This window comes from Bos mutus, chromosome 26, assembly GCF_027580195.1.
Source record: "Bos mutus isolate GX-2022 chromosome 26, NWIPB_WYAK_1.1, whole genome shotgun sequence".
Classification (NCBI taxonomy): Eukaryota; Metazoa; Chordata; class Mammalia; order Artiodactyla; family Bovidae; genus Bos; species Bos mutus.
The window spans coordinates 7,826,442-7,838,259 of NC_091642.1; the positions used below are offsets into that span (position 1 = coordinate 7,826,442).

Below are 11,818 nucleotides of genomic sequence, written 5' to 3' on the forward strand. Positions count from 1 at the left end.
TTTTTGAGGTCGAGTCTTCTGTCCACAAGACAGGATGTCTATTTGTTCAAGTCCACTGTTATGTTCTATGAAGTTTTCTTCTATTTCTCTTGCCAATTCTTGCATTTTTATTCCTAGGGATTTTTACCTTTTGTGTAACTGGCAGGTCTTGCGGAATTCTGAAAGCAAGTTTTGGTTAAAAAGGGCAGTGGGTTTGACCATCTGTATTATAGATTCTGTTCCCAAAGCCGAGCCCCCTGACCCCTTGGCCATACAGTGCTGACCCCTGATGCCTTGGTCATGCAGTACTGTCCACAGAGAGCCATGCCCCCTCCCTCAGCCTGAACACAGTGCAGTGGGCGGAGGAGGGACCGGGGAGATCAAGGTTTGCCAAGTGCCTCCTTGGCTTCCTACGTGGTCTCAATGTAATGAACCCTCCAGACAATTCTGTGACTGTTCTGTGCTGTGCCACCTGGGGTCTCTTCACTTCTCCCAGCCTCAGTCCACCTAATCTGCAGGTGAGGCTGCTAGGCTGATTGGTAATCTGTTCATTTTCCCAGAAAGCCTCGCCTTTCTCTGGAAGCCAATATCAGAACTGGTGGGACTGGTCTCACCTAATTGTTGTTCACAGAGGCTTCCTGATTATTCTCACCTGTTTTAATTTTCAGTTTAAAAACTTGAGAACCAGCCTCTCTTGAGATGGGAGGGGGCAGACATGGAGCTCCTGGAGCGGGGCTGAGCTGGCCCGGTGCTCCGCACTCACGTCACCCTGTGGGTTGGTGTGGCCACGGGGGCCCGGGGGCCCACCATCTGCTCTGGACTTTGGCCCCACCTTCAGTGCCCCTGCGTCCCGGGCAGAGGCCGCCCCTGGAGTCCCCGAGCGTCCCCGCCACACATTGGCCTTGGCCCGCCCCCCCACCCCCCCGCCAGCGTCCTGTGTGCTTTGGAAAGATCTCTTGACTTTTGTCAGGCGAAGAATCTTCTCCACACCAAGCTGAGAGCGAAGTGGTTTCACAAGTCCTGTCCTGAGTGTGTGCTGGCCGGAACACACACCGCAGAATGCTTCATTTCCCAGTTGTGAGCTGCTTGGCGTCAGCGTCCGCACCTCTGTGCAGGCAGGCCATCTGCGCCCCCGCCCCAGGGACCTGGTGTAGAAACAGCCTTCACCACAGTGTAGCCCGGGTGTGGGGTGCTCCTGTGTGGGCTCCAGACCCTATAGGGCCGACTACCGCTCGGAGGACATGACCTCCGGTTTGCGCGAACGCACAAGCTGAGCTCCCGGGGGCCAACCCTGTGGGTCCTTCCTTCCTATCCCACCAGGCTGCTCTCACACCTTCCATGACCCGGCCCCCAAGCCAGGCGGTGGAGTGCGGGTCAAGGCCATGGGGGCCCAGCAGGGTCCACTGGGCTCAGCCTGGCTCCTGCAGGGACGATGCAGACTGGGCTCTAGCGGACGAAGAAGAGCCTGCAGGGCTTGGGTGCTCAGGAGACGTTTCTTGACCTCTGCAGAGGGAAGCCCGGGAAATGACCCAGGAAGTCAGGGCTTCCCAGTAACTGCCAGGGCCGTCCGTGCACCCTTACAGATAGTCCCCGCCCATCCCCGGTTGCCTGATTCTAGAGCCCGTGGTCTGGGAAGAACTTTTGAGTGTCCAGGGCTGAATCCATGGTGCTCCCCGGGGCCTCCCTTTCTGGGCTGCATGGCCGGAGTTTCCCATATTCCCGAGGGCAAGGGAGCAGTCCAGGCTCGAGGAGGCTGCCTCTCACGGGGGTCCCGTAGGTGAGTGTGACAGGGACAGATCAGGCCCAATGAGCAGGAAGTGGTGCTGGGCTCTGCGTCCTGAGCCCGGAGATGAGAAGCCGGGAGTGAGGGGCCGGCTGTGCCCACTGCCCCAGGCCACCTCCAGCCAGACCTACAGCTCTGACCCGGGGCAGCCCCACCACCTGACCCGTCGTTGGGCTCCCAGGCTTCCTGTAAGCGACAGTCCAGCCTTCATGCAAAATTCAGATTTACCAAAGATGGATTAAAGATAGGCCCCAGTAAGCCAGTGTCTTTTTTTTTTTGTCTTATCTGAGATAATTAAAAACAAAAACACAGCACCACCCCAGGAAACCGCACGCCTCACACCGCCTCGGTTGTCACTATGCCAGCCTCCAGCATAAACGAGACTTAGAAAATTTCCAGGCCGCTAGCCATCCTCACGGCCTGGTGTTTTCCCGACACTTGGAGATTCTGCTCTGGAGAAGGCGTCTGTTTGGGGAGGAAATGCCCGGACTCTGCCAGCACCCGAGCCCAGCAGCTCCAGCAGAGGGGCCCCCGAAGCTCCAGGAACCCCGGCCGGGTGGGGACCTGGTCTGGCCAAACTGACTAGCTGGTTGGGCTTGTTGGGATGCCCCTGTTTTTGAGGCGGTTCCCTCAAGATCAGTCACACAAAGCGATCTAGGAAGTTAGATGACCAGAAGCTGGCATCAGGAAAAAGTAAACGTGCCAGGCTGGAAGGCCAGTGCGGAAGAGGGGAGTTGGGCGCTGTCACCCTGCTGTCTGAGCAGGGGGAAGTGCCCGTGTGCCTTGGGGGACCCGGGTCCCGTCCCAGCACAGCGCAGAGAGGACGTTTCACCCGGGCCCGGGGGTGAGGACGCGGGCTGACCCGAAGACAGGGCCCCTCCCCGCAGCCGCTCCTCCCCGGTGGTCCCGACCCATGGACCTCACGGGCTGCCTTCGCGCGTTCCTGTTCGGAAGGAGCAGCGCTGTGGGTGAGCCGTGGAGAGCAGAGCGCTTTCACCTCCCGTCTGAGGTCGGTTCCATGGAAGCGGGGCTGGAGTGCAGAATCTGGTCCCAGAGACCCTGCGGCTCCTGGGAGGAGCCTGTTGGAAGTGCAGGAAGCAGCCAGGCCGGCCACAGCCCAACTCCGGGGAGCACCGTCATGTGACAGAGCACCTGGGGTTGGACCCCCCACCCCAACCCCCGGTCCTGGGCTGCTCCGGGACCCACGTCAGCCCGTCACTGGCCGGGGGTCTGCCTCGGGAGAATGGGCCCAGGGGGGCTGGGGCTGTGCCAGCCAGCACATCGGCACCAGGGAGCAGGCTTCCATAGTCGAGGGGGATGCCAGGAGCCCCCCTTCGCATCCCTTTTCTGGTAGGACCCTTGCGAAGGCCCAGCAGTCAGGCCGGCAAGGACTGTTACATTTCTGGAGCAAACAAGGCAATTCCAGACTCAGGTCCGGGTTCTCTGACCCCATCCGCTGCTCCTCCCTGGGGCCACGTGTACCGTACTCCTGAGGCCTTCCTGGTTCCAGGGGTTCAAGGGCAAGTTGGGGCCCAAGAAACCAGGAGTGAGGAAAACAGTCGGTCCTCCTCAGGGCACTGTCTGCCTCAGGCCACGGCGCCCCCTTGGCCCACCTTGCCCTTGGGCCCGCACTGCCGCAGGCTGGCACAGGGATCCCTGGCCCCTGGGGACAGGATGGAGCTCACAGCCTGCTGCTAGGCAGGGGCGGGGGCGGAGGCGTGCACAGGGAGACGGGGCTGAGTCTGTTGAGTTCGGGTGAGTCTCCCAAGGCGGGGTTTGGTTTTCAGCTGGTAGCTCAAGGCAGAGTTGTCCTGAGCTGGTGAGGGGCTATGAGCTCTTCGCCCCTTGGCAGGGTGGGCACTTGGGGCTGGGTGTGGCTGCAAGTGCCAGGGGGTGCTCTCCCCCACCCAGGTCTGGTGGGCCTCTGCCTGCAGTGAGGGCTGCCTGGAGTTCCCAGGGGGATACCAGCAAAGATCCGCACAGGAGAAGGGGGCCCTTGCTCCTGACTGCAGAGCCTTGGGAAGATTGGATAGGTGTGTGGGCTGCGACACAGCTGGATAGACCCTGCGATATGGCAGGTCTGATGGAAGCAGCTGGACTTTCAGGGCCCTACTCCAAAGTCACTCCAGACTCTCGGGCTGGGGTGCTGACGAGTATCTCCAGCCTCTAGCCTGAGGCCACATGGATGGTCCTCTCTGAGTTCTGTTACCTGGGCAGGCCTGTGCCCAAGTAGGCGGCCCAGCCCTGGGGCTAGGGCTGGGTTTCAAGAGAACAGAGTTTGGCTTAGGGGGACTGTCTGTCCCCCAGCAACCACTTCACGCTGGAATGATGTGTTCACATGGTGCTTTGAACTTGTCCTCAGCTTTGCCGCTTTCCCCAGAGGGGCGCCCAGGCCTCTGGCAGGCCCGTGTAGCATTCTCCCGTGGGTGCTGAGATCTCGGGGAGTGTGAGCTGCCAGGAGAGGCGGGGTGGGACCCGGGCCCCAGAGCCTGGCAGGCGCAGCGCCACACCCTGGATGTTGGCATAGGACGGGCTCTTCTGGCTTGGAACCTGGGCGGGACACACAAGTGCCCCATTGTGACAGCCACATTCCTCCCCGGCAGGTGGGCCTTGCCACCGGCTGGGACACTCTGCAGAGGGGTCTTGGTTTTCACCGTGGCTGCAACAGCTGAGTTTTGAGTCAACAGTGTTTTCAAGGTGACACTGGCTTTGTGGCCAAGGAGGAGGTGCCTTTGAGGACTTTCAGAGGGTGGGGTCAGGGGCATCCCGGGGTTTGCTGTGACAACAGTCACCAACCAAACCTTGCAGCTTCTTGTCCTGCCTCAAAGCAGAAACGACCCAGTTATTCCAGACAGCCAGAACGGGCAGGGGAGGGGGCTGGTGCCCTTGGCCCACCCCTCGTTGGTTGGGGGTGCCATGGCCCAGAGGTGCGAGGGTCTTGTCTGAAGTTGTCAGGCCTGTGTGTGGCAGAACCTAGGACTGTAACGGCAGCCTCTCTGACTTCAGTCCTCTCCCGGGCACACTCAAGGCAGAAGCCACATCTCAGAAAGGCCCCAGCAAACCGGGGTCCCCGGCACCCTGCTGCTGGTGTGGCCGCTGCGTAATACGATTCGTGCCCAGACGTGCCGTCACAGCTGCCGTGAAGGCAGGCGCCCCCCACACACACACCTTCGTCAGCACCTGGGGTCAGGCTGCTTGGCAGGTAGGATGCTCGGGAGGAGTTCCGGAAGACCCCGTTCTCGTGGTACAGCTCCCAGGAAGCAGGGAGGCCCGCTCAGGTCCTGCACATGGAGGGGAGCATTGTGGCCGTTCCCCCAGGGCTGCAAGCCCCAGGATCTCAGCCTCACTGTGGCCCATTCGCAGCACACCGGGCTCGCACCGGACGCCACTGTCTGTAACTGGACTCACACGGCTGTGCACCGCCACTCCTTCCTCTCCGCCACGTCTACAGGGCGAGAGACCATCTGGCCGTGCAGGGGTTTAGGTCTGGCTTCCTGGGGCCTCCCTCCTAGGCCTCCCTGCTGAGCCTGGGGTTTGATGCCCCTGCCTGGGCTGGGCCATCTTTCCTCCCTTCTGCCCCCCACCCAGTTCTCCTCTTGTCCCGGCTCAGGTCTGGGCCTGTCCAGAGGGTGGCCGGGAGGTGGAGAGGCCTCGAGGGCCTCCCAGCTGGGGCTTATCCCCACCCAGGTTTGCGTTCTGACCCTGGGGACATGAAGGATCTCGGGGGCCATTTTGCATGAGGAGCTGTCTCCCAGCAGCAGAGCAAACGTGCCCAGTGAGGACTTGGGCCCTCTGAGCCCTATGCAACCCAGCAGGGGCTCCGCGCCCCTAGGCTGGCTCCTGCCACAGTCAGGGCCAGCATCGCAGGTCTAATGGGTGGCCTGGCTCTTCTCTCCTCAATCCCCCCAGTACCCTCCACCCCCCAGCCTGCCTTCCTCAGTTAATCAAAAGATTCCAGGACAAGCAGACCCACGAGAACGGGTTCCTCCACGGTGCAGGCAGGAACAGGGAGTGCGCACGGCGGGCCCCGCCTCCTCCCTCCAGAGAGAGCGCCTTTTCCATTTGCCCAGATGCTTCAGCAGCTTGTGCGCCATGAGCCAGTGGTCGTCTTCATTCCAAAGTGACACATAAACACTGCCGTCAGCAAATGGACCAGGGCCCTCGGGGACGGGCCCGTGGCCTCGGCGTCGGTGGGCAGGCAGTGCTGCCCGCGTTCCCACCTCCCAAAGCCCGGATCCCCCCAGCTGCTGCCTCCAATGCGCTTCCCTTTCTGTCTCGTCCCTGGGAAGGGGCTGGGCTGCCTCTGTCCTGCCCGGGCCTCACGCTCAGCCGTGGAAGCAGGCATGTAGCTGGACCCACTTGTGCGCAGTGCCGGCTGCCCCCTCTTGTGAGTGCGTGGGGTCACGTCCAGGCTGTGGCTGCTGCCGGTGGGCCCTAGGCTGCCTCCTCCAGGCCGGCCACATTCACAGAGGCAGGGCTTGGCGGGCGCGGAGCCCTTGGCTCTTGCTGGGGCCTCAGATGGGACAGGTAGGGACCTCCTCTCACAGAGGAGGCCACCGAGGCCTAAGTGTGGCTGGGGGTGGGGGGTCTGCCCGCGGCCCCCAGCTGTGAGCCCTGCCCCGCCCCCAGCGGGGCTGACACCCACCACCCGAGGGCCCGGGAGCCCAGGGCCCGTGTGGGACTGTGCACCACGCGAACGTCAAGCCCACCCTCCCCCGCCCACGTCCCGTCCCTGCCACGGCGAGAAGGTGGTATGGGCCCCCGCGTCCGCTCTGAGCGCCAGCGCAGCCTGGCAGCTTCTCCCTTTACATCAGTGGGCCCGCTCCTGCTGTGTTCTTGCAACGGCTCAAGAGCCTCCCTCTGCCTGAAAAGACATGCTTTACGGAACCAGCATCATGGGGAATGATGCTGGGTCACTCCCTTCTTTCCACTGTAACGGTGTGACGAGGCACATTTGTGTTGCTGCGTCCGAACTGTTTTCTTGCGGTAAAAATCCTAGAGGTGAACCTGCCACTTCTGTTTTGCAGGAAGGTTGTGCGTGAAGGCCTCTGAGCCTGCCCCCAGCTCTGTCCCTACTGCACCACCACCACCCCCAGTCCCCCCAGAACTGGATGCTAGGAAGTTTGTGCTCTTTGCCAGTTTGTAGACAAATAACTGCATTTTGAGGCTTCCCTGGTGGCTCAGACGGTAAAGCATCTGCCTACAATGCAGGAGACCTGGGTTCAATCCCTAGGTCAGGGAGATCCCCTGAAGAAGGAAATGGCAACCCACTCCAGTACTCTTGCCTGGAGAATCCCATGGATGGAGGAGCCTGGTGGGCTACAGTGCATGGGGTTGCAAAGACTTGGACACGACAGAGCGACTTCAGTCACTCAACTGCATTTTATGTCTCTTGATTAACGTGGTGTTCACCGGCCAGGGGTGGTTCTTCAGGAGTTAACCAACGGCCCCTCTGCCCTTGCTGACGTTGGGGAGGGCGTTCCATTGCCTGGTGGGCCCACCACCATGTAGCCCCCCAGGGGTCTTGGCCGGGCTGGGTGGGGCGTTCGGTCCTTGGATTCCGTGGGACTGCGACCCCTTGTGACCTGTGTCTGTCTTCCCCACAGAACTGTCAGACCTTCAGCAGTCTCAGCTGCCTGAACACGGGGACGGAGGACCGGAGCACCCACAGCCCCTTCGCCCTGCACACCAGGTCCTGGGCCGCCCTGCACTCGGCCCCCAGCGCAGGGGGCAGGACGCCCGCCGGGACCCCGGTCCCTGAGCCTCTGCCCTCCTCCCTGGATGACTCGCTGGCCTGCCGGGAGGAGCCATGCTGCGAGGAGCCGGGCACAGCCTGGCGGGACCGCGGGGCCCGCAGCAGCCCCTGCTCCCTGGACGGCGAGCTGGACATCGAGCAGATAGAGAACAACTGAGGGGCTGCAGGCCCTGGCTGGGGGCGGGGGGCGGGGGGCGGGAGGGCTCGTTTGAATCGAGGGGCCTCCTCCTGCCCACCCCCCAGGTGCGGTGGCGGGCCCTCCGGGGAGCCCCACCCCTGGGCCTGATCCGAGCTTCCTGGGAGGCGGGCATCAGGGCCCAGGAGCGAGCCCACCGGCTCCCCGAGATGCTGTCCCGCCTGCGGGGGCCCGGGCCGCCCCCCACTCCCCGCCCCGCAGTGCAGCATCTCATCCTTTCACCAGCACGGCAGCCACGGTCCACGGAACCGCAGGGGCCGGGACGGAAGCTTCTCAGTCTCGGTCTCTTGCCCCCCTTTCACTTGCGGCACATCGATGGGCACGGCACCCCAGCCTTGCCCGCTGGGCAGTCTCTTGGCGTCTGCGCAGGGCTGGGGTTTCCACCCCCAGCCCGGGTTTCCGCCTGAGGTCCACGTGCTGGCGTCACGGGCCCACCCGCCCTCCTGCTCTCAGGTTTGGGTCGGGGGGCCAGCCCTGCCGCGCCCTCCTCCCCTCGAGTGTGTATTCCGTGCCTTCTCTCCCAGGTCTCCCGCTCAGGCTCGGGAAGGCGGGGGAGGCTTCCTCGGTCGTTAACACCAGAACCGTTCGGCCTTAATTCCAGGTGTGGGTGATGGGGCCCTGCGTGCCGGGTGGACTCCCAGAGTCCAGGGAACACCTCGGGGTGCAGGGGGTTGCTTGTTAGAGGCCTGTCCAGGTGGGTAGACATCTGGTGGCTCTGTTGGCCAAGAAGGCAGAGGTGCGAGCCCCTCCCATGGTGTAGAGGTCCCAGCTCCAGACTTTGCTGCTCTGGGGCTGGGGGCTGAAGTTGGCAGGGTCAGCAGCTGGCAGCCGCTGTCCACGATGCCCTGCCACTGAGCAATGAGCTCAGTAGACACGGGTGAGTGGAGAGACGTCCCCAGAGGAGGGCAGCCTTTTGAAAACGTCCTCAGGGACAAGGGCCCTGTGCAGGTGCGCAGACCCAGGCCCTGGGCATGTTCCGGGACTAGAGGGTGCCTGTCAGCCATTCTGGGCCCGGCCATCTACCAAGCACAGCCTTGTTGGTTGGGGGGGTTTGGAGGGGTGCCACCTCCCTGCTACTGCCCCAACCACAAGCACAGAGTGGGGTGCCCACACACCCTTCCTGGCTCCTGGCGCCCCAGCAGAGCCCCCCCAGGTCCACCAGGAGCCCCAACTCCTTGAGGCTTCTCTCCCAGACCGCTCCTCCCCAGCCCCGCTTTGCAGACACGCCCCATGGGGCTCTGGCTCCCCTGGAATCCAGCTGTCAGCAGCTCGGCGTCTTCTGCAGACAACAGCAGCGGGGGTCAGCTTATGAGCAAAGTGGCTCCTTTTCCCACAAGGCTCAGTCCATCCACGTGTCCCCTGCAGTGTGCTGCCACGCGACAGAGGCACTCCGGGGATCCCTTTGGTCCCACTCACCTTCTGCTGACGGCAGAGCCCTCAGTGCTTGCAAGGGCTGAGGGCACATGGTTCTTTCTCTTTCCTCTGAAGAGAGACCAGGTTTGGGGAAACGTGACTTAAACCTTTACTTCTGGACATCCGAAGTGCAGTGGCTCAAGTTCTCATTTAGAGTTGGCTCTTCTTAAAAATCAGCTGTTTAAGATGCTTGCAGAAAACCCCAACTCCATGACCCGCCACCCTGCCCCCCCCGAGATGGTGTCAGAAGCCGCAGGTTGTAGAGCATCGTGGGCGTTTGGGCGCTGGGCAGGTCCCGCCAAAGGGCACAGCCCCCCTGGGGAGCCAGACCAGGCGGCTCGTCGTCTTTGAGCCGATCCAGGAGACCCCGGGGCGTCCAGCAGCGGGTGCATGGACGGGAGAGGACGTGCCGGCGCCCCCTGGCCTCAAGGAGCCTGGGTGGGAGGCATGATACCTGACCCACACCCAGTGGCCACAGCGGGCATGCGCCCTGAACAGCAGCCCTTCCCCTGGATGCCATTCCTCCAGGCCGGGAAGGGACGCAGCAGTGGTGCGTGTCACAGAGCTGTAGTGCGCGTGGCCCCCTCGGACCCTGCCAGCCACCCCCCACCCCTTCTCAGGCCTGGTGGCGGGGAAGGACGAGCCGTGGCCCCACCCGCCCCATCTCCCTGCAGGCTGCTCCTGGGACCCATGAGGCAGAAGGGCTTGCAGCCCAGGGCAGGGTTTGGCCCTTCCCAGCCTCCTCAGGCCTCTCTTGGCTGTTCCTGCTCCCACAGAAGCTCCCCGCCCAAGCCCACGACAGCAGCAAGGAGGGGAGAGGATGACCAGTGATCCCTCAGAGAAAGAGGCAGCTGTGGGGTGGCTTCATGTCCGTCTTCCCATCAAAGAGAGCAGCCCCCATCTGTCTATAGGAGGTGCTGCCTGAGGCCCGTCTCTGGGCTCTGCTCCCCCGGCACCAGGACTCCTGGTCTTGAAGGGAGACTCTCTCTGACCACCCTGGGGTGAGGGGTGTCCCTAGGGGGCAGCAGGCCAGCTGGTGCCTCCTTCCCAGCCCCGAACCTCACTTCTGCCAGGACCCTGCCTAGTGCAGCCCATGAACTCCTGCCTGTAAGGGGGAACTGAGGAAGTTCAGAGCTAGGAGGGAGGGCTGTGCCAGGCTGTCCGCCTGCCCGGGGGCCTGGAAGGACAAGAGCAGGGTCGTGCATTTGAAGGGTGTGGGGGCTTCCTGTTGGGGCACCCTCACTAAAGCCGCCGACTAACAGAGGCCGCTGCCCGTGGGGCCGGGCCGGGCATCGGGGCGGCAGCCTCAGCGTTTACATTACCGCATACCCTCTTGCCTTACTCGCGGTGGAGGCCAGGGCCTGTGCAGCGCCCGTGGGCAGACACGACTCCCAGGCCCCTGGAGAGCTCGTGAGGATTTTCACTCTCAGAAAGCCTTACTTTTCAACAAAATTTTTGTAGCAGGAAAAGTTTTTGTGAATTTGTATACACTGAAAGAAATTTTAAAATGCAAAGTCCACCTTAGAAAGGAAACAAACCCGTTGTCCACAAGGGGCCCCAGAGCAAGGTCGGGGAGGGGCAGCCTGTGCGCTTCCACACTCTGGCTGGTGCTGCCTGAGCCTCCAGCCCACGCCCTGGACAGACGCCCCACCACGGGCTCGAGTTTCACGCACCCTGGCCTGGAGGCAGGTCATCCACACGATGACTGTGTCAGATCCCACAGCCTGGGGTGCAGGCGGTCCTCACGCCCCGGCTCTGGGGGCAGCAACCCAGCCAGGACAGCGCCTCCATGTAGGCGATGGTGCCGCCGCTTGCCGCAGGCTCACGGTGGCCGGACCCCTCCCACTGGCGCCTCTTTAAAGAGAAAAGAAAAGGATTTAATTAAAAAAAAAAAAAAAATCCCAGACCACAGCAGAAATCTTATACCTAGCTAGAATAGTCCAATCTTCTAGCATAGTCTCCTTGGCAAAGAAATTGTGTCCCAGTGTGGGGGCCCACGTCCCGGGCGCGGGTGCCCGCGGGTTGGCCGTCTCCGGGGTCACGTGTGCTTTCCCAGCAGCACCCGTCGGTGCCCTGGAGCTTCAGGAAGCGTGGTGGCTGGAAAATGGGCCACACTGGGCCCGGCCCCTGCCCGGGTGAAGCGCTGTGCAGGATGGCGCTGGGTCTGCCACCCACCGCAGCCTGCCCTCTGCGCAGGCCACAACTATCTTGCACTAGGGCCGCTCTAGTCTCTCAGGAATCTGCTTGTTACTTTTACTGTGTAAATAAAGCTTCCTGGTTCAGTACCCAGTTGCTGTGAGCCGGCTGTGTGCTTTCTGTTGGGGGGTTGGGGGTGACGGATCGGAGGGTTGCACCTGTGCTCTGGGCTGGCACAGGCAGAGCCTGGGGCCTTTCTGTCCCCTCCAAGCCCCAGGGTCAGATCTGTAAAGTGGGGGGAGAGCTGAGTGCTCTCAAAATCTTCCGGTGCAGGAGGCTGTGAGCGACTGACGGGAGGGCTGGCCATGGCCACAGCTGTGATCCGGGGGGTCCCCAGCTCCGGGGCAGTCATTAGAGTGCGTGTGTGTTCTGGGCGGAGGACTTCTGCTCCTCACTCCAGCCAGGAGCCAGGGACTGCACCCTGCTGTAATCCCCAAGTTAAGAGCACTGAGGGACCTGCTTGTCACAGAGCTGTCATGAGCATGTCAGCTCAGCA

General features: G+C 62.4%; 1 protein-coding gene and 1 non-coding gene across 2 annotated transcripts in view; both read left to right on the forward strand.

Moving 5' to 3' along the window:
- The window catches only part of FAM53B (family with sequence similarity 53 member B), a 79,308-nt gene extending 67,893 nt beyond the window's left edge, over positions 1-11,415 (forward strand). Inside the window, exon 4 of the mRNA XM_070364035.1 lies at positions 7,369-11,415. Within this exon, the coding sequence (XP_070220136.1) occupies positions 7,369-7,674 (306 nt within the window). The 3' untranslated portion in view covers positions 7,675-11,415. The remainder of the gene's footprint in view (positions 1-7,368) is intronic.
- On the forward strand, positions 6,932-7,004 carry TRNAC-ACA (transfer RNA cysteine (anticodon ACA)). Its single transcript has one exon. It is a non-coding gene; the product is annotated as a tRNA-Cys (tRNA).
- Positions 11,416-11,818: the final 403 nt, after the last annotated feature.